Raw genomic sequence first — 21,310 nt, forward strand, 5'->3', positions numbered from 1 at the left:
CCAAGGTCACACCAGCCTTGTGTGAGACCCACCACAGAGGATCCTGACTTTCCCCTGGCCCTCGGGAAGGGCTCCTGTGGGGCAGGGAGGTTCGAGGGGCCGGCACAGCCAGGCTGGCAGTGGTTGTGGGGGCAGCAGTGTGGGGTGTGGCGAGCACAGGCCGGGCCTGCCGGGCGGGCACAGCGGGGCTGTGGGGCTGGTGGAACCTCAGGTACTGAAATGGGATTTTGGATGTTGGCACACACACTCTGGCTGCCCCCTCAGGCCGGAGTGCTGTCTATGTGGTGTCATTGCAGTGGCAGCAGGGAGCCATGTTTGGATCCTGAGGGTGGTGTGTCCCAAATCCTTTGACAAACAGCCTGGGAGCAGTGTGGGCCCCACCATCTCCACTGAGAAGGATGCAACACCTGGCTCACCAGAGCACTGCACTCTGCCTTTCCCTCTGCACAGGCTGGACCCAAGGGCTCCCCAGACATGGCTGCAGGAAGCTCAGGTCACCCCATGGCTCTCTGGCTGCTTCTGTGGAGAGCCCAGGTCACCCTTGGTTTCCTCCAATGTGGCTGCAAAGAGCTTAGTTTGTTTTTGGGCATCACAAGATGACAAAATAGCCCCACTTTCAAAGCAGCTCAGCAAGCTGCAAACCCACAGGTGCACAGGGCAGGCTGGAGCGTGTGCTGTGAGAGCACCCTGAAAGCCTGGCTCGCCTCGTCCAGGCAGGGTCTGGAGCAGAAGGGCCCAAGGGCAGTGCCCTGCTCCCATCCGTGTCACTGGGCTGCACGGGAGGAGGGAGGAGGAAGGAGGAGCTGCCAGGGGCAGAGGGGGCAGTTCCATCGGTGTCTGTTTAAAGAGCATGGTGTGCTGTGTGTTCAGGGCCATTTGGAGAGAGCTGCTGCTCTGGGAGGACGGGGCAGTGAACTACTCTGAGGCAAGAGCAAGTTTCTGAGCTGAGGCCTCGCTCTCACCTGCTGGCATGCCACCCCAAACCCGGGCTCAGCAGAGACTTTTGATCAAAGGGGGAAAAGTTGTGAATGATGACCTCTCTGTGGTGGCTGATGTGTATGTGGCAGATGGAGTGGTGCAGCAGGTGGGAACAAACCTAAACCCGGAGCCCTCGACTGGACTTGTTGTGCTGGATGCGACCAACAAGCTGGTGATCCCTGGGGGCATTGATACTCACACACACATGGAGTTCCCTTTCATGGGTAGCAGGTCAAAAGATGACTTCTACACTGGAACCAAGGTGGGTGCACATGTGCATGTCTGTGTGTGCATCTGGGCTTTCTCAGAGCGGGATGTCTGCTGGTCCTCCAGTATTATTTCTAAAATAGAGAATAGAATGTGAATCAAGCATGGCCAGTTGTTCCTGTCCCTTTGTCTGTACTCAGGTGGGGTACTCAGAGGTCCACCCCTAACCAGTATGTTATTTGGGCTCCTCCAGAAACTATTGTGATTGCAGGGGTCAAGTGGGGCAGGCATTTACCCTGGCTGTCAGCATGCAGACTACAACCTGCCTTGATGCATCAAGCTTCATACTTCTCTGAGCAAAGGTTAACTAAAGCAACAGTTTAATTCCCCTGTGCTGTTTAAGCACTTTTGTGGTAATCTGATCTTTCTCCTCTGTTAGCATGAGGGAATGCAGGCTTTTCTTCTGTCATTCACTTTGGTGCTTACTGTGTGTCTCAATGAAAGTACACTTCAAATACACTTTATGAAAGTACATTATTTCTCCCAGTTTTACACTTGGAGTGGGTTTTTTTTCAGCTTTTTAGCTGATCTTATTATATTCTCTGAATATGAATAGTGTATCAATTACTCATATTAACAGTATTATGCATCATCTCCATACAGGTTCCATAACCAAAACTTTCAAGGCACTTTTCTAAGAGCTTTGTTGTGCAGACTGAAATCCTTTGTTCACAGAAAGGATCACATTGCCCCACTTGGTTTGTCTGCTAGCCATCACCTTCACAGAGATTGTTATATCCAGCTCGTCTCACTGGGGAACAGGGATTTACTAAGAAACAGAAAATAAGTTTTTAAGGTTTTCTCAGTAATTCTGAGGTACTTATAGGACAGGGAAGCTGCAAGACAGAGGCTGCATACACAAAACAGGATGTCCAGATAGTTGCTTCAGTGCCTACAAGAAAATTCTAGATCCAGCTTAGCAATCAGATGTCAAAAAGTTAGAGATTGTGGCTATCCTTAACCCAGGTCAAAGTGTGGAAAGTATTCAGACTATTCACTGATGGTCATCCTCTGACAAATATTTTGGCAAGAAATTCAGTGGACAGAGTTGTATTCCAGGTATTGCAAAATGTGCTACAATGATTAGCTATAATGATTTACCCATTCAGTTGAACAAGTAAAGGCATCTCTCTTTACAGACAGAGGGGGAAAAAGATGTAGGGAATAAAAAGAGACTTCAAGTGGAGTTGTGGAACCCATGACTTTTTTTTTTCTTGAAGTCTATAAATTTTCTTTAAATCCTGTTTAATAAATAAGTCAATCAGTCTTGTTGAAAAATATTTGACAGTTTGAACAACTTTTCCTGAAGAAAATGTTTTGCTCAATTCATTAGAAATTACAAATACTTGTGTCACTCTCCAAACTTCTCTTTTTGCAAAATATACTGACATATTTACAGTTATTCTTCTGAATTCTAAATGAGCAGAAGGAAGAAAGAGACTAATTGTTGTAGAAAAAGGAAAAGTAATACAGCATGAGGGACCTGGACAGGTTGGATAGATGGGCTGAGTCCAACAATACAAGGTTGAACAAGTCCAAGTGCAGCATCCTGCACTTTGGCCACAACAACTCCCTGCAGCGTTACAGGCTGGGGACAGAGAGGCTGGACACTGCCCAGGGGACCTGGGGGTGCTGGCTGGCAACAGACTGAACATGAGCCAGTGTGTGCCCAATGGCCAAGAAGGCCAATGGCATCCTGGCCTGTATCAGCCACAGGCCAGCAGGAGCAGGGAGGTCATTGTTCCACTGTACTGGGCACTGGTGAGGCCACACCTCGAGTGCTGTGTCCAGTTCTGGACCCCTCAATTCAGGGAGAGCATTGAGGTCTCAAATGCATCCAGAGAAGGGCAACAAGGCTGGTGAAGGGTCTGGAACACAAGGCTTGTGAGGAGCAGCTGAGGGAGCTGGAGCTGTTCAGCCTGGAGGAGGCTCAGGGGAGACCTCATCCCGAGAGGAGGGCGCAGCCAGGTGGGCTTGGTCTCCCAGAAAACTGGCGACAGGACAAGAGGACACAGTCCTAATCTGAGCCAGGGGAAATTTAGGCTGGACATTAGGAAAAAATTCTTCACAGGAGGAATGACTGGGCATTGGAATGGGCTGCCTAGGGAGGTGGTGGAGTTGCCATCCCTGGAGGTGTTCAAAGAAAGACTGGATGTGTCACTTAGTGCCATGGTTTAGTTGATAAGGTGGTGTTAGGTCATAGGTTGGACTTGATCTCAAAGGTAGTTTTGAATCTAGCTAATTCTGTGATTCTCTGATCCTGTGAATTTGAGCTGTACATATTTTGATCTGAATTGGTTGTTGCTGTTTTGCAAAGGGACATTGCTCAGACCAAAAGAGAGGATTTCTTTTGCTAATCTGGAAGAAAGCAACAATTTCAACAAAGGAACTTCTGTATTGTATCAATTTCTTTTAGTCAAGGATCTGGCATCTGTGTAACTTTTTTTCTCTCCAAAGGCAAGAAAAGTAATAATTCAGTTTTCCATTAATAAGAGTGGAAATTATTGGTTAAAAAGCAATTTTTGATCACCATTCGTCTGTTAAGTAAAGTTGTAGTTTATTTTATTACTTTACAACATTTATGTAGAGAATGTAAATTCCTCATTCTATTTAAAACCCTCTATGCAGTTTTACTAAATTATATTCTGTTTCTAATAAAAATACGTTTTTAAACACTGTAAAATATTTTAGTATTAGTCAAGAGTTTGGGGGTTTTCATATTGCATTTTCAAACTCAATGGTGCTTTTTGCTGTTGTGTATTTGCCCCTTAGCACTTGCCTGTCACTCAGGCTTGTTTTTTCCACTACACAGACTCTGAGGCAGCACATCTCAAGCTGACTGTGCTCTTCTAGTGCTCTTCTTCCTCAGTGATTCCATACACTTGAGGAAATTCACTGATGCATAAACACTACAGACACATCTCCACTTCTTTGATAAGTTTTTGTACACAAAGAGAAGCTTCTCCTTCAGTGTGAGAATTTCACTTGGATTCTCCTGAACATGCTTTTGAGAACATTTTTCTCAAAGCAAATGAAATTAATCTCCAAAATCATTTTTCAAGTCTGGACTTTACTCCGGGGAACTCCTCAGTGGGTTTTGGCTTTTCATTCCAGATTAATTGATGTAAAGGAGTTGGAGAGGGTGGTAGGAAATTTGCATTATTTCTGATTGCTAAATATTAACTTTCTTCTTTTCAGGCAGCTATAGCAGGAGGAACCACTATGATCATCGACTTTGCCATCCCTCAGAAAGGCTGCTCTCTTACTGAAGCTTTTGATACATGGAAAAGCTGGGCAGACCCTAAAGTCTGCTGTGATTATTCATTGCATGTGGCAGTTACATGGTGGAGCAACAAGGTAGACACAAGAGCTGATTTTAAATTCCATAAATTTGTACTACACCTGCTTGGAATCAGTCTTCATGTGCTAAATATTGCTTGCTGGTTAGTGATTTTCTAATTAAAAACATTTTAAATAGCCCACACCCTTCTGAGGGTATATGTATTTGAAAGAAGATTGCAGATAGCCTATATCTCTGGAAAATACTGCACAAAGTTAAAGGTAGGGATTGTGCAAGACAAAAATCAGGCAGGTCAGAGGGGGAAAGAGGTGTTCACAATAATTTTGTCTTTTGTTGCTTGAACACTTGATATTTTATGCTTCTGATGAGTTTGGTTGTTTTTTTTAATACAAGTATATACATAAAAAATATGGTACTTGACTTCATTTATAGAGGAAGACTTATTTTCCTGGGTGGCTGCAGTAAAAACCATGTAAAGTAAAGCAGGACTGTAGCAAATAGTACATTGAATGTGAAATAGTCTAAAAAACCTTTTTTGAATTTACATATTGGAGAATCATCTTTGCTGAGTGAATGTTTGCTGATACCCTGAAAGCTTCACTGATAAATTAATTTTTCAGGTGCTTGATATCTATTGGAATGAGACCCATGTTTTACAATATGACTTTGGATTCTTGGAGAACTATGCATCAGTACACAGATATACTAAGTAAATTCCTATTTTATATATGAGTACTTCCTCTAATTTTTAAATTCTAGAATATATGCACCAAAGCATTCACTCTTCAAAAAACACATCTTTGGTATTCTGTGTACTGAGTGCTAAAATAGCCTGATCACACCTTCTAACTTAAGGCAAAGTCATGAAATGAATTCTCCAACGAAATATGAGTAATGTACATTTGAAACAGCCTCAGCAGACAATAGTGGAATTGTACTGACAAATCCAATAAAAACAGGGTGATGTAAATCAATGAAATGTTCTAGTTTATATTAAGAATGTATCTGTTTTTAAAGGCCAAGATTAAAAGAAATAGGTTGGACATTTTGTAGCTGCAAAAGGCCTGGGTGAAAAAGACTGATATGTCATACCCATCTGATCAGCTCTCATCTCATCAGGATTAATTAATTGAACCATTAATTAAAAGCATACATTCTTTACAATGCCTTCTGTGAGTTGTAAACAGTGAAGAGGATAAATGACATGTCTCTATATTTGTGCCATTTTGTCAGGTACTTCTTTGATAACTCCCACTCAAAATGTGCTCCCATCCCTCCTCTGGATAACTAAAATATCTCCTTGAATTTTTTATATATCTTACCCTTCTTGGGCAGACTCTACCAGATTATTAGAGAGAAGATGAAAAATAATATTTTACTTTTTGAAAGGAATTAATCCCATGGAAATTCTAATAGCATTACAGATGCATATCAACTACAGTAACCATCATTTTACTGGGAGGGGAGAACCAAAGTTATGTAATATATGTTTCTAGCTAACCAGTTGTGCAAGAAGCCTTGAGATTAAAATATGTGTCTTTCTTTCTTTGTGATGTAATGTTTTGCTGGGCTTCATAGGCTCTAGCTGAAGCAGGGAATCCTAACAGAAGTGAATTAAAAAAAAAAAAAAGAAAAAAAGGCAGGCCTCCACGTAGCATTTTGGAGCTGTTTTGTTTGACAACAAAATGTTTCAAAAGGCTGTGTGTGTTGTTTAGAGTCAGGACAAAGCTCTAAAAGATGAAATCTTTTCTGTCACTGTGTTGTTTGCTAGAAGCTGCAGCCCACTGCAATCCAATTTTGAAAATCAGTTTTGCATAAATGTCCATGTTGTGTGAGTTGGACACATTGACTGTAATATTGGAATGGGTGTTTTCAACACCAGAAGGTTTATTTGAAATAAAATTCTGCCTCATTACCTTTTGTAAAAAGCATTCCCTCCTGCAATTAGCTTGTGCTTCTAATATTTTCACTGCAGTGCTACCCTTTTATATACTTTGAGAATCAATTTGATACAAGAAGAAGAGTCTAAACCAGTCTTTAAATACGTGACTATTTGTAACTATTTGGGCTATTTGTACTGAACATATGTTTGATGGTGAGTAAAGGTTCACCCTCCATACTTAAAATTTCTTTATATAAAATTATTAATATGTAAAATATAATTGCTGTATTTTTCAGGTGAAGCAAGAAATGGAAAGTCTTGTTCAAAACAAAGGTGTCAACTCCTTCAAGATGTTTATGGCCTATAAAGATATATACATGGTCAATGATGAGGAGCTGTATGAAGCCTTTTCCTGCTGTAAGGAGCTTGGGGCAGTTGCTCAAGTCCATGCGGAGAATGGGGAGCTAATTGCACAGGTGCACATTTGACATTTTGTCCATCAAAGTCAGGAATATAGAGGTCCTAGGCCTAGGTCTGTCCAGACATAGTCAGCTCATGCAACAGAAGCAGATCCAGAAGTATGGAGAAAGCTCCAGTGGCTGGGCACAGAAGTCTCAACATCCCTCTGTGCATAATTCATAAATGCTTCTCTCCATACTTGCTTCTGCTACCTTAGTGCTGAGGGGAGGCACTGAGAGCTCTGGGGCCCTGAGGGTGTAACTACACTGGTAATACTGGACATCAGTGGTAACTTGAGTGGCTCTAATAGAATATTCTCTTCAGCTATTCCAGTCAACAGCGCTTTGACTCTGCCCCACGTCCCGTAACAGAAATTAATTCATTGCTAAATAAACTCAAATAAGCAAATCTTAAATTCCTGGAACAGCATAGGGAAAAAACCTTTTTGCCTCTTAAAACCTCTTTGCTTCTTGGAGTTTTCGGAGGCTCTGGATATGCATCTTTGTGCTTAGTAAGAATTTTTCCTTTTTTTCTCTCCAGTGAGGGTTAGTAGCATCATTGGACATCATTGGCCATGATAGTTAAATGTACATATTGAGAGAGGAGTAGGATTTTCAAGAGCAGTGATTTAATCCTGCAAGCCAGTGAAATGTGTTCTCTGAATTTACTTCAGTATTCTGAGACCTGAATTTACTGAGAGATATATTAGATTTCAGGTAAAACTACAGTAGCTTATTTTGGAAAATAATCACAACTGCCTGGATTTTTTTCCTTGAACTGGCTGCAATGGCTGCTTCAGAATCCATTTGACTGGCAGCATGCTCATGACACCGTAGATACATTTTAACTGACTCTTACATGCTTGTGTGGGGTCTGCAGGGTGCAAAGAAGATGCTGGCAATGGGAATAACTGGCCCTGAGGGTCATGAACTGTGTCGTCCTGAAGAAGTGGAAGCTGAAGCTACACAAAGAGCCATTACCATAGCAAATGCTGTGAACTGCCCCCTTTATGTAGTCCATGTCATGAGTAAATCTTCAGCTAAGGTGATAAGCAATGCACGAAGAGAAGGTAAAAGTTGTAATTCTTTTATGCTTGGACAATGGCATTGGGGGAAGGGTCATGGAAAACCAAACACAGCATTAGTGTCTTACTTTTCATGGGTGTTATAAGCCTCAGATCATGGGTGAATTTCTTGGAGTGGGATGTCTAAATTGTGTGTGTGTGTGTCTGTCTGTCTGTCTGTCTGTGTATTGTTGGGCTCAAGGGGAGCAGCGTCTAAGAACAGCAACCACAATTCTCCCCAGAGCAAATTTTTTCTCTTCTTACTGTACTTCCAAGGTCAAAATGATGGTCAGGACAGCATTATTGCATTAAAAATTATGTGAACAGTTCAAAACAATAAATACTCTACTGTTCTTCTCTCTCAAGTTAGTCTGTAAGACTTTACCAAATATCTTGATGAGAAATTCTATAACAGAGACCACACCATATTTTTACAGACAGTGCCATGATGACTTCTATTCACTGGGCATTTAAAAGTCATGGTGAAGATGACAGTGTCTGAAAACCTTGATTCCCACCAGTGCAGAGCTGCTCAGGTTTGCACTGCAGTGTTCACAAATAACTCTGGTCAGCCAAGGGGGCCTGACTTTCCTGACCATCTGTTAGGTAGGCTAGAAGCAGCCTGAAGGCTGTAGGTATTCAGGATGCTTTATCTCCTCATCTGTAAATTCATGTAAATTCATTCACAGAACAGCACTGTGAGGAGACATTATCAAGGTGGAAGGAGCAGGACAGGAGCCCAAGATTTGGAGGACTTAAAATTATGTGTCCTCATTATCTTTTTGAATCTTTTTTACTATGGTTTTACATCTTTTGTATTTACAGCTTGTTTTCACCTGACTTGGTACGAATTTCATATATACCTCAGTTTTACTATTTCTTGTCTTTACATAATGCCCCTACACAGGGGGCACAGATTATTAATATTAAAATGTAGAGTATGTGATCATGTTAAATCAAAGCAGTGTGATGTCATTGTACTAATATAGATGTATATGTTTATGCACAATATGTATGACCATGACTTCTATAAGATTTAGCAGTAATTCAAGTTTGTGAAAGAATTTACCAGAATATATTTTATTGGCACATTTTCTACTGTGCTATACTGGATTCCTCCACTAGATGCCAGTGCTGCCAGGAATGTGGATTATATCCACCGGCTGGTTGTACATTCACAGGGTGTACATTCACAGGGTGCACATTAACTACAAGTTATGACAACAGTTGAAATACCCAGATTAAAGATGAAAAACTGTCTGTGAACATAGAAGAGCTAAGATAGTATTTTATAATACTGTTCAAGTAAAGAATTTTATGCTGACACTAAATACTGTAAAACATGGATGAGGTGTGTGTTGTAAGAATAGTCTGCAGTGCCAGTTTGATTACTGAGGATAGATGTATGCTTTTCCAATATGTATGCTTTCCCAATATTACTAAGAAAAAATTGGGACAATTGATGCAGATTGGGGAGCAAATTGTATTTTATTGCCTCCTGGGCTGCTGCAGTCAGATTCACCAATGCTTTCCTTTGTGCACAGCAACATATAACATATCTTCATAATTCATATCATCTGCATAGAAGTATACTGTTTGTAAAAAAGAAATATAAGATTGATTAAGAAATGTCAAAAGATAACCAGGGTACCACAAAGGTAGTTACAGGAATTGTAGTTTTTAATGAGATTGATCTGCATGAATTTTGGTAATTGAAAATTCACTATTGTTGGTTTCAGTAGAAGTTATTTTTCATTTTTCAGTAAAGAGTGGTAATAAAAAGCAAGGAATTCCAGACAAAAAAAAAATTCGCAAAGTATTGTATGAATGATATAATGGACAGGTTAAAAACTACTCTAAATCTGAAAGTTGTGTAAACTCTTAGATACTGGACGCCTCTCAAACATTTGAAATATTCACTCTAAAACAGTTTATGCATCTTTTCAAGATCATTTCTCCATGTCTTCCTGCTATTCACAATTGTGAAATTTTTCATTGTTCTTTTCAAGCACTTAGCATGAAATACAAAGTGTGTGTACATATTCATCCCTGCCCATGTCAGAGGAAGATTGATATCCCTTCCAATTCCATCACTGACCTCAGAAGGGGAAAAACAGGTCTTCAGTGAGTGAAATCTATTTTCTGGTTGACAGTGTGATACCAGAATTGAATTGCAATTGAAGAGCTCTTGCATTGCTTCTCAAATTCTATGAGATAGTAATTTTTCTTGTCAAAAATGTAACTCAGAGCCCAGCTCTTCCTTGTCACTCATTTAGCTATACAAGGTGAGCTACCATTAGAGGCTGAAGGCCTGATAGAGCTTGCTCTAGACACTAGGCATAATTCTGTTGTCTTCAGTGAGCTATGGCTCAGACCTTGAAGGTTAAAATCAGTCATACACTCTGTAAAGGACCAGCAGTTCTTATTCTAGATTAAGCAAATTTAAGAGAATGAGGTGAGCAAAAATCTTTCCTTCTCTCTTCTGTGTCAGAGTTCACCATCTATGTCTGCTCTGATCTCCAGCAACACCACTCAAGGAAGGAGAGCTCCAGATTATAGCAGCATGTTTTTCATGTACATCTGTAATAGCTGCTGAATATTCAGCAGGGAATCCAAAATTCCACACTGTGGCCATGTTGGAGATGGACAAGCTAACTCATGCCCCTACCCTGTTATTTTTGTGGGGTCCTACCAGCCTGTTTGCCAAAAGCAAGGTTCATCAGCTCTCCACTGAGAGGATCAAAGACAGCACCTCTGTGAGAACGGCAGTGTGTGACAGGTGTGACAGCACCTCTGTCCTTGCTTGTCTCAGTGGGCTGTTTCTTCATCCCTGTGCAAAATATGGCCTTGAATCTGGACAGAGTAGGTAGAGGAATTGTATTCTTCTACATAAGGGCAGTTTGATATATTTGTGTGCATGACACTCTCATTCCCTCAAGTGGGAAGACAAAAGGGATTCTCTTCCTGCTATTGTGTAAAATCTTCCCTCCAATGAGAATAAAAGGCTGTAGAGCTCTCGTGTCAGGCTGTGCAGCTCCTTCTCCTTATTAGGATTACCTGATGTGAACTTACTGGGGAAAAATAATGTGACCTTGTCAACCACTCCTGCCACCAGAAATGCTTGTGGAGAGAACAAGGCTAATAAAATGTGATTATGGGGTACATGATTTATACTGTTTCCTCCTAAAAAATGCTTTCAATCCTAAGATAAATCTCAGCTAAAGATGGAAACCATAGAATCATAGAGTGGTTTGGGTTGGAAGGGATCTTAAGGATCATGCAGTGTGATGATTAAAGGTCATGTCCCTTTTCTCATTTAATGTGATGCTACAGCCAGGAATGGAACTTTCTAGTGGAAACCTGGAGAGCACAATCTTACTGAAAAAGTAATTTTTAATAAAAGTTTCTCCTTTTTAAAAAAGTGCATAGAAAAATATGTCCTTGGCCAGATTCTAAGAAGCTTACTTAGGCTTACAAAATTGCTTCCTACCAAGTCACGAGTTATGTCTCTTCTTGGTGAGGGGAAAGGCATGTCCATTGCTGAGGGAATACAAACTCTCAAACTGATTCTGAGCACAGGAATGCAGCTAAAAATGTCAAATTTTTAGCTGTCTCATGCAGGACAGCTCAGGTCCACGCTGTGTATAGCCTAATGGATGCAATGCTATCTGTGATTCAGTAAACCCTGCTTTGCAGTTCTGCTCCTTTCAGAGCTTGTGAGTATCTTTGCCCCATATGACCTTATCCTAAGTGCTTCTAAAACTTATACTAGAATAAGAACATATGGACTAGTTTTTCAAATCTGTCAATGTTAGTTGGTGTTTCAACTCAGTATTTCAACTCTTTTTGAGTTCTGGTAGGTGGTACAAAAATAGCAATTGAATGCTCTACTTTTTGATAAAGTAATCTATTAAAAATAGATTTTTTAGCTAGCCAGTTAGGGCATGTGATAAAAAGTCACCAAATACACAGATGTTTACCAGCTGCTCAGAGGTGTCAGGAAGACCAAACAGCAGAACACTTAGTGGTTCCTTTTTTAATTGAATGCTGGAAAATATAAAAATTTGAAAGACATGATTTATTACTGCATTACTTCACTTTTATGCCTATAGGCAGAAGTCAATCAAGCTAGAAGAACCTTAATGCAGAATTCCCTTGTTGCCAGTTCAGCTGAAAGAGCCTTAGTGCAGAATTTCCTTTTTCACTAGGTTTAAAGCAGAATCTTGATGTTATTGTATCCTTCAGGCTGGCTTGTCATGGCCCAAGTGAAATGCAGGAAGTTGCACATTCAGCAGAACTGTCCAGAGGTAGTCTGTTGAAACTGCAGTGTTCAGATTCAAAATCACTTGAGGGAATAACTTCTATTCCTCCCCACTCATGGGAACAAAGGGAGCTGGTCAGCTCAAACTCTGACTGCAGAAATACTGTCATCAGCTATGGTACATGAGCTAGAATCAGTTCAGCATATCCAACTGGGAGCTTGGAAACTTCTTTTCATTTTCATGTTGTGAAACTACGATGAGAAAATTATTTTTCTATTATTCTCTGAAGTATTTATTAAGCAAAAAAATAATTTTTTCCTGCAATTTTAATTTTAATAATTTGTAGCTATGTCCTAATGATTCATAGCTCAGGTTTACTTTGGATGAAAGCTTCTTTATCTTGTTTAAATGCAGAAGAAGAGACTCGAACCACACTTCCCCTCCCTCCCTCCCCTTTCTGGTGGCTTTGAAAAATCTGCCAAAGGACTAATAGGTAAATGTGACAGATTGGTTACATATACCAGACCTTCTCTATATACCTCTAGTTTGGTGGCAGCCTACCCTCAAATACAGTGTTTGGAGTTGGCCAGGGAAGGCCAAGGGTTCCTGCAAGAGTCAGGGAAGACCTTGCACTAAGGTGAACCGGGTTTCATCCTACTTTCATCCATTCTCCTGGGTTTATCCATGTCTCTTCTTAGGTTTCCTCATTCAGCTCTGAATTAAGAAAACACTGATCTGCTCACATCTCCTCATCAGTGAGTGACCATATCACTTCCATACATGGCCTCATAGTCAGTGCTTTTGAGCTCCGAAAATAAGATGTAAAAAACCAGTAAATATCTGCCTAAGTAATGTTTTCAAGTCTAAAAATTGTGGTCTCCCTCTGAGCCCAAGTATTAATCTATAACATACGTAGGTAAGTGGGACTGAGAGCTTAGAATGCTCCAAGCCAAAGCATCAACATGAGACAAGCACATTGAGCATGTCAGAGTGCACTGACACTGAGGTTGTTGCAGCAAATTAGTTATGCTAACAGGGAGGCTTTAGGCTGTGGACAAAGCTGTACTAGGTAGTACTTGGAATAAATGTACAATACAGTAGCACCAAAGCAGACCTTGAACCACATAGAGATAAAGTTGTATGAGGCCTTTTAGCAAATCTAGCACCAAAGATTTCACAAATGGCACTAGTGCAATGAGAAGTGTATTTTGAAGGTAATTGAGCTCCTCAGTAGCTACCTATGCCAGTGCAGGAGTTACGATCCAGTAGCTCACAGAAGTAGCAGTCTAATGTACAGAGAGAGATCTGCAAAGCTTTGCTTTTTCTTTTCCCACAGTACCATGACTGCATGATTTACACTCAGAAGGTCAGAGAAAGGTCACAGGGTTGTATCACCAAGCAACCCCCAGCTGTGGCCTTGCTGGGTCAATGCAGTGATGGTTCCAATAGAAACTGTGCCTGGACTGAAATCTGGCATCCAATGCAAAATACCCACTGTCTGTAGGGACCAGGGGAGGGAGAAGGCTCTTGCTGGGACCCAGCAGAGGCTGCATTTAACCAGCACCAAGTGGCCTCTCAGCAGGTGTGGGAGGTCATCCTGGTTCTTTAGTGGCCATTGCAGTTGGGGGCATTTCCACCTGTCAGCTGCAGAACTGCAAAGCGTCTGGACCACTCAGGGAGTGTTCATCTTGTTCTGATGAGTGTCAAATTCATGTTTCCCAGAAGAAAAAAGTAGTTAAAATATGCTAGCTCTGTCCAAAGGCTAACAGCCAGTCTGGTTTGATGACTTCTTCTGAGGAAAATAGGATACTGTGCAGCAAAGGATAAAAGATTAAAATTTGGGAGAAACTTTTAAAATCAAGTTATTTATAGTTTTTGATCTGGGAAATCTTTCTATACTTTCTGGCTTATGTCTCCTGCCATATTGTTCTTCCAGGCATAATTATAGCCTGACAATTGAAAGTGCCACCTTGCAAAGTCTGTATGCTGTATATATTAACTGACACTGTTGTGTAGTCAGTAATTTCAAAGCACTAAACAGGTACTAGCAAGTATATGAATCTTAAACATAATTAATGCAACTGAGGACTGCTTTCTTTTTGAAATCTCAATCACATTCCTAGTAAACAATGTGTAAAACCCATTACAGTATATCTATCAACAATTTAATTAAAAAACTTGCCCAAGCAATGTTCTTAGGAGAAATTATATTGGGAAATCACTAGCAGAAAATTCAGAACAAAGATGCTGTGTTATAGCTTAGTTTATTATGTCCTTCCATATGTAGGTGTTTAATTTGAAACACTCATTCAAATTTAAATTCATTGCCACCAAAAAGATCCTTAGCAGAGAAAATACAGGTTATGTATTTTTATGTTTTTTGAGGATGATACCTTTGCTTTACATTTTTCAGGAAAGGTGGTTTATGGGGAGCCTATTGCTGCAAGTCTTGGCACTGATGGCACCAACTACTGGAATAAAGACTGGGCTCATGCTGCAGCATATGTGATGGGACCCCCACTGAGACCAGATCCATCTACTCCTGGTTTCCTCATGAACTTACTGGCCAAGTAAGCAGATGAACAGTGACCACTGATACCCAAATGCACAGCAAATTTTGTCAGGAGTACATAATAGCCGGCTGATGCTCTGGAGATTTTTTAAGTACAGAATGTTACATTATCAGAAAAGGAGAAATGGAGGGTGAAATCACAGATTGAAAGAATTTCTCTTTTCATATTTTATTTCTCTGAACTCTTACAGCCTTCTGTCCACATGTGATTTTATTCAATAAGCCTTGCCTTGCTCATACCACAGCAAAAATTGTAACATGACCAGGAAGACAGGCTGTAAGTCAGTGGGAAATGTGTAAAAGGTGAGGTCACAGCCAGATTTTCTGGGGTTTGTTGTCTGATGTCTTTTTCACTTGAAATTCAAGCCTGCTAACTTCTGAAGGTACATATAAGATATTCACTTCATAACATCTACTTAAGAAGCATGTAGAAAAAGAGGAATCTTTAGGACATCTGCACTTAACAAGATGTGTGGTTTGCTGTGTCATCTCATTACCAGTAAGGGTTAACTGCACAAAAGGGTTGAATTTGATGGAACAGCCTGTAAAGGTATGCCTGAACACAGAATAACTGTTGTGCAGATCCATAGTAATTTCAGAGGTAATATGGAGTGACACAGACTGGGGAATTTCATTTCTCAATGTGAGGGTGAAACCAAGCTGCTTGTTCTGGGCAAAGTGGACAATTCCTCCATTTGTGGGATGTCTTTGACATATCCAGAGTAAAAGAGTCAGTGTTGGTGCTTGTTTTCTTCTGAGGGGTTTCTGAAGAGGAAACTGCTTCATAGGGCAACTAGCTGTTACTGTGGAGCCAGTCTTGGAGGATGGGACTGAGGGCAGGCTGGCAGGGCATATCAGGTTTTGTCTTGAAGGATGGATGTCTTTATCTAGCCAGCCTTTCAACAGGCTTTCCTCTGTGCTACTGTCTGGTACATGCCCTGATTCATAATGAACTTTGTTTCTCTGCAGTGGGGACCTATCTGTGACAGGGACTGACAATTGCACCTTTGACATATGCCAGAAAGCTCTGGGAAAAGATGACTTCACAAAAATCCCTAATGGAGTGAATGGTGTGGAGGATAGGATGTCAGTCATATGGGAAAAAGGCGTTGTAAGTAAATCAAAATGTCCAAACATAGAGTAATTGATTTCTCCCACAAAACATGATCTCTCAGCAGGTACTAACTCTTCAGTTTTATCCAGTGTGTTTATCATAAGATAACTCATTCAATTGAAAATTGTTACAATTTTTATTAGCTCTCACTTTATGCTTATGGAAGAGGGAAGAAGATTCTTAGTGTTTAAAGTATTTCACTAAAGAATAATTTCTAGTGTTTAGCATTAAGGGATTGCTATTGTTTCAGTGGTACTGCAAGTATATTTTCTTGAAGCATTTTTTTCAACTTGTGAAATGAAAATAAAAGAGGTACCTACAGTTTCAACTCTATCAGCTGTGTATTTTTTTCCTTTTTGATCTCTCTCCAACTTAGCCATTGGAGGAGTTTGCACAGTGGTGTGCCTATCAACTTCTAATTTATGTTTTAAGAAATGCTTCTCTAATGTGATAAGATGAAATGAGCAGCTTCAAGTCCCACTGACTTCAGATTCTCATACCAACACAAGAATGGTCAGTGCTTCTGATGAGGGGGGAGGTAAGGAAATCTCTCAAGGAATCTGCTGCATACTAGGTGTTATGATTGCTCTGGCTAATGCAAAACTGTGACGTTCTGGAGGCTGCAGTTCTATTGAAGTTCTCTTGCAGTAGTGAAGTCACCTTGACAATGCACTGTGAAGCATATTCACTTGTCACAGTATAATTACCTACCTCACACACTTGGTGAGAATGTGGTTCATGATATCTCTTGCTTATCTGTATTTGGGATTTCAGCTTCAGCTGGTATGTTCAAAACACACACTTGTGCCTGTACTTCCCTGTGGCACAGCTCTAGTGAGATTTCTTATGGTGTAAACAGAAATCTAGCTTGTGGCTCATATGAAACTGAGACATGAATGTGTTCAGCAGTGCTACTTTTGAACAGTGCATCCTGTTGGGCAAATTCATTTTTTAAAAGTTCTTCAATTGATAATATCCTCCCTTTTCTCATTTGTAAAATATTACACAGCTGTGTGAGTTTGTTTGAGCAGCTTCCCTCTCCTCCCACACACTATTACTTAGAAGAGCAGTGTTCACCATTTTCATTATACTTTTCTTCTCAGATGACTGCTTGCAGACCACCATAAACACATTTTTGTGATAGTCTGATTCCCAGACTGGCCTGTGCACAATATTACTGCCAGTGTAGGTGGCTTCCCAAACAAACAACAGTCGTGGCAGCTGGATTAAATTAGTTACACAGCAGTGGACAGTCTCAAGACAAATGTATATCCGTTGTTATTTGCTATTTTTCTGGAATGTCACATCAGCAATCTGTTTTTTATACTATTTGATTGCAGCATTTGCTGATCGCTGCTACACTCTGTGTCATTGCTAAAGAAATTTGCAAATCAGTTTTCCTGTATTACACATTGTACCTTGCCTTGCCTTATCACCTTCTAGGCTCCCCTTAACACTGTGTCACCATTTTCAGAACCAAGATACTCAAGAGATGCTACATTTCCTGAGGAAATTGCTGAGCAGAACTACAGATTTTAAAGCCACCTAAAACATTTCATTTCAGTGGACTTGAGGCTGGATCCACAGAGTGTTTGGTTTAAAGTTGTCTTTTTTTTTCTCTTTGCTGTGGGATAAAGATAAAGTTACTGTATTTAGTAAAAGTACATTGCATTATGGGCATCTGAGACAGTTACTTTTACTTCTAAATTCTTCAGTATGACCTTTTATAAAAATGATGGATGTCACTCACCCTAGTTTTTCAACAAGAAGAGCATTTTTTCATTCTGTGTTTAAAAAAGTAATGAGTTTGCTTTTGTGTACTGTTTTGCAGCACAGTGGAAAAATGGATGAAAACAGATTTGTAGCTGTTACCAGCACAAATGCAGCAAAAATCTTTAACCTTTACCCAAAGAAGGGCAGAATTGCTGTGGGCTCTGATGCTGACATTGTAATTTGGGATCCTAAAGCTACAAGGTATGCATGGGAAGTTGTTCTCCCCCCTCCCTCCCCTTCCCCCAACCCTTCCAGCCTTTCTGTAGGAAAAAAAGCAACACAAAGACTTTGTACAACAATTAGCCTTTAGTTGAGGTTATGGTAGTTTTAAATAGCACCTTGTGTGAATTAATTAAAGGGGTTTTTCTCCAACAATAGCGTAGGTAAGGAGAGATCTTTGATCTCTAGATGGATTAAAAGGCATTCTCTCTGATTGCTGACCAAGTACAAAAATTAAAAAGTCTGCACATTATGCAACCAGAGCTTGGTATCCTAAGAGTAAAAATAACTCCTTTGGGATTTTAGAGCAACTCTTTTTAGTGCTGGAGTATGTTTGAATTCTTCCACTGCAAAGGGCAGGGAGAAGAGACTGCTGCAGCATGACCCATTACAAACTTGTGTTTTGAACTTAGAGCCACTTAAAGCATGTTCAAAGGTAGATTGAACTTACTTCTGAACGTCAATCTTTTCATGATTATGCTTTTATTTAATGAGTTTTCTGATTGTGTGCACAGTAATTCTGCTAGAATAGAGCTTGTGGTACCAACAGATGCACAAACAGTGTCCTGGTGTCTCACCCTGCATGACTTGATCCCATGGTACACCATGGAAAGGGCATGAAGTGAACTCACACAGCATAGTGTGCATTACAGCTGATTCCTGTCCTCAGGTGTATTCACACATCAGCCAACTCCGTGGTCAGGACTCTATAAACATTTCAGGAATTATGTCTTGAGTCTTGCTCTGGCTCTTGTGCCCATCCTGGTCTTGTTTCAGCTGCCTGGAAATGGTCTGAGGGCTGTCTGTCAGAGCCAGATCTCCTGGGCAGTTGTGTCTCAGCTGAGCTGCCTAGAGCTCTGTGAGTGCATCTCCACTGTCCCAGTGCTGTGCAGGGTAACTCAAGTCTGCAGGACCTGTAACAGCCAAGCCCTGCCTCTGATCACCCGTGCGCACAGCAGGAGCAGCAACAGGTCAGGAAGTGCTCTGGGCTGGTGGTTTTCTTCATGGGCTCAGCTCTAGTGAGCAGTGTGACCATACAACTGTGCTTTCAGTCTTTGATTTTTGAGAAGGAAAAAGTTAAATACTCTGTTCATGGTGTAGGAAAGTTCTGAAGCATAACTGGACATGTCTAATTTTGGTAGCCAAATAGATAACATGCTGCACAGCCTCTGCCCAATCCTAGATTTACCTTACACAGAGGTCTTTTGACCAATCTTCTGGGTTTTTGATTTTTGATATGCAATTCTCAGTCATTTCAGTATATTAATGAGTACAAAAAACAAGTGAAAGTGTGAAGTCTTCTGTGTTTTAAGCTACAACATTTGAGGATATGGAAGTTGCTTGTGACAGTGTTCACAGGGGTTTCAGGCTGAGGGAAGAGACGAGGACTTGACTCCATGTTTCAGAAGGCCTGATTTATTATTTTATGATATATATTACATAAAAACTATACTAAAAGAATAGAAGAAAGGATTTCCTCAGAAGACTAGCTAAGAATAGAATAAGAAGGAATGATAACAAAGGTTTGTGGCTCAGGCTCTCTGTCCGAGCCAGCTGGGCTGTGATTGGCCATTAATTACAAACATCCAACATGGGCCAATCAAAGATCCACCTGTTGCATTCCACAGCAGCAGATAATCAGTGTTTACATTTTGTTCCTGAGGCCTCTCAGCTTCTCAGGAGGAAAATCCTAAGGAAAGGATTTTTTATAAAAGATGTCTGTGATAGGCTGCTATTCAGAAGTCCCACAAAAAAACTGACAGTACCAGCAAAAGAATTTTCAGGAGTGTCAACAACCCAAATAAATATAGAGGCTTGCCCAGTGCTGGGTCAGGGAGATTTTCATGTGCATTATGCCTTCTGGCATGTTGAGCAGGCATATTTTGAGATACCAGCACTAAGCTATTTCAGGAGAGTGGAGCTATGAACTCTGATTTAAAAAACCCCTGAAGGATTGTTTTCTGAACTCTCTTCTGCTCTGCCTGGGGACAAATGAATCTAGAGGGATAGCAGAGTTCTGACAATGTTCTCAAGGTGCTTTGTCAGCCCCTGTAATTATTTAATTTTTTTGCCCCTCAAACATTTCTTCTGCTCCCCTTCACTCTCTCCTGAGTGCCCTAATTGCCTTTTCACCCTCTTTAGCTGTGAAAGTGCAGTTTTTCTGTAAGCATTTTTTTTAAATTTTAAACTGTATTTTCTTATTGAGCAAGCTTATTTAAGGTTCAGCCAATATTTTTCTTCAGGAACTGGTACTGTTTCCACTGTTGATCCATTTGGGTTTGCTGGGAACAGTCTCTCTGCAGGTACAATTTTGTGAACTATATGAGACAGTATAAATAAATCTCACTGGAACTTGTCTATTAATTTCACTACAAATCCTGAAGAGGGCATAAACAGCCCAGTAGAAAAAAGGGATCTAGCTAATGGATTTCAGCCATTTAAGATGTTACACAAGGCACAGCCTCCTGTGCTTTGTTGATTCTGGGGAGTGATTTTCAGTTTCACAATAGGCTTGTTCCTCTTTCTTGCTAAGTTCTTCCTCTTTTGTGCATGATTTTTTTTCTTATTTGCAACCATGAGTCTTGCAATTTTCCCGTTCTGGTTTGAGATTATTTTGCTGTAGTCTTAAAATTCTGATTGAAGCCAGCCTAATGAGTTAGACAGTTGCTGAAGTATTGCTGTGAGGAATCAATCTTATCACTGTCTGTCAGAGGAAGTCTATACAGAAGATTCTAGAGTCATTTAGAAAGGTAGTGCAGCTCTTTCATACAAAAAACTTGTATCCCCATAAAATCAGCGGCATTTCCCCACCCACATCATTGCCCAATAATGTTGGGTGCTGAGCTCTCAGGATTTTCTCTTTCTAGGTTACGAAACCCCAGTGAATTCGATGTGACGGTTCTGCAAACTGGGAGCAATTGCAATTTAACATTCTGCTTCCAGCACTGCTGCTCTAGCTGAGGCTTTCAAGTGTCAGCTTCATTGACTGGCCTATTTCTGTAGCATTTTCTGGTAATTTCTGCAGAAAATACTATATCAACAAGTGTAACATTTGCTACTGTGTTTAAAAGCATCTGAATATTGGTTTTAGCAGGTCTGCATGACAGCAAGCATTATTGGGAAAAAACATTAAATGTACAAATTGGTTAGAAACTGCATTACAAAAGATGGGTTGTGAGTCCTGCCCCAAAGTAGGTGTTTTCGTTAGCTTCCTTATACTTATTCCATTCATTAAAGGCCACAAAAATACAAAAGGGATCTGTTGGTTTATTGCAAGCCATGTGCTACCAAATATCATATTGCAGACCTCAACACCCTCAGCATCCCAAGTACAGTCTGTGCATACAGGATTGTTCTGTGAAAACTCCTTGGGAAAATGCATGTAGGCAGCAAATGTGTACTCACTGTACCATCTTATTT

General features: G+C 40.6%; 1 protein-coding gene across 1 annotated transcript in view; it reads left to right on the forward strand.

The window, feature by feature from the left end:
• The first annotated feature begins 970 nt into the window (after nucleotides 1-970).
• Nucleotides 971-21,310, forward strand: part of DPYS (dihydropyrimidinase) — a 30,521-nt gene continuing 10,181 nt past the window's right edge. The window contains exons 1-7 of the mRNA XM_071449344.1: nucleotides 971-1,240; nucleotides 4,444-4,602; nucleotides 6,725-6,904; nucleotides 7,767-7,956; nucleotides 14,626-14,782; nucleotides 15,754-15,895; nucleotides 17,730-17,872. Of these exons, the coding sequence (XP_071305445.1) occupies nucleotides 971-1,240; nucleotides 4,444-4,602; nucleotides 6,725-6,904; nucleotides 7,767-7,956; nucleotides 14,626-14,782; nucleotides 15,754-15,895; nucleotides 17,730-17,872 (1,241 nt within the window). The remainder of the gene's footprint in view (nucleotides 1,241-4,443; nucleotides 4,603-6,724; nucleotides 6,905-7,766; nucleotides 7,957-14,625; nucleotides 14,783-15,753; nucleotides 15,896-17,729; nucleotides 17,873-21,310) is intronic.

Source organism: Agelaius tricolor, unplaced genomic scaffold (assembly GCF_023055355.1).
Source record: "Agelaius tricolor isolate 1412-34295 unplaced genomic scaffold, bAgeTri1.0.p SCAF_2, whole genome shotgun sequence".
In the NCBI taxonomy this organism is placed as follows: domain Eukaryota; kingdom Metazoa; phylum Chordata; class Aves; order Passeriformes; family Icteridae; genus Agelaius; species Agelaius tricolor.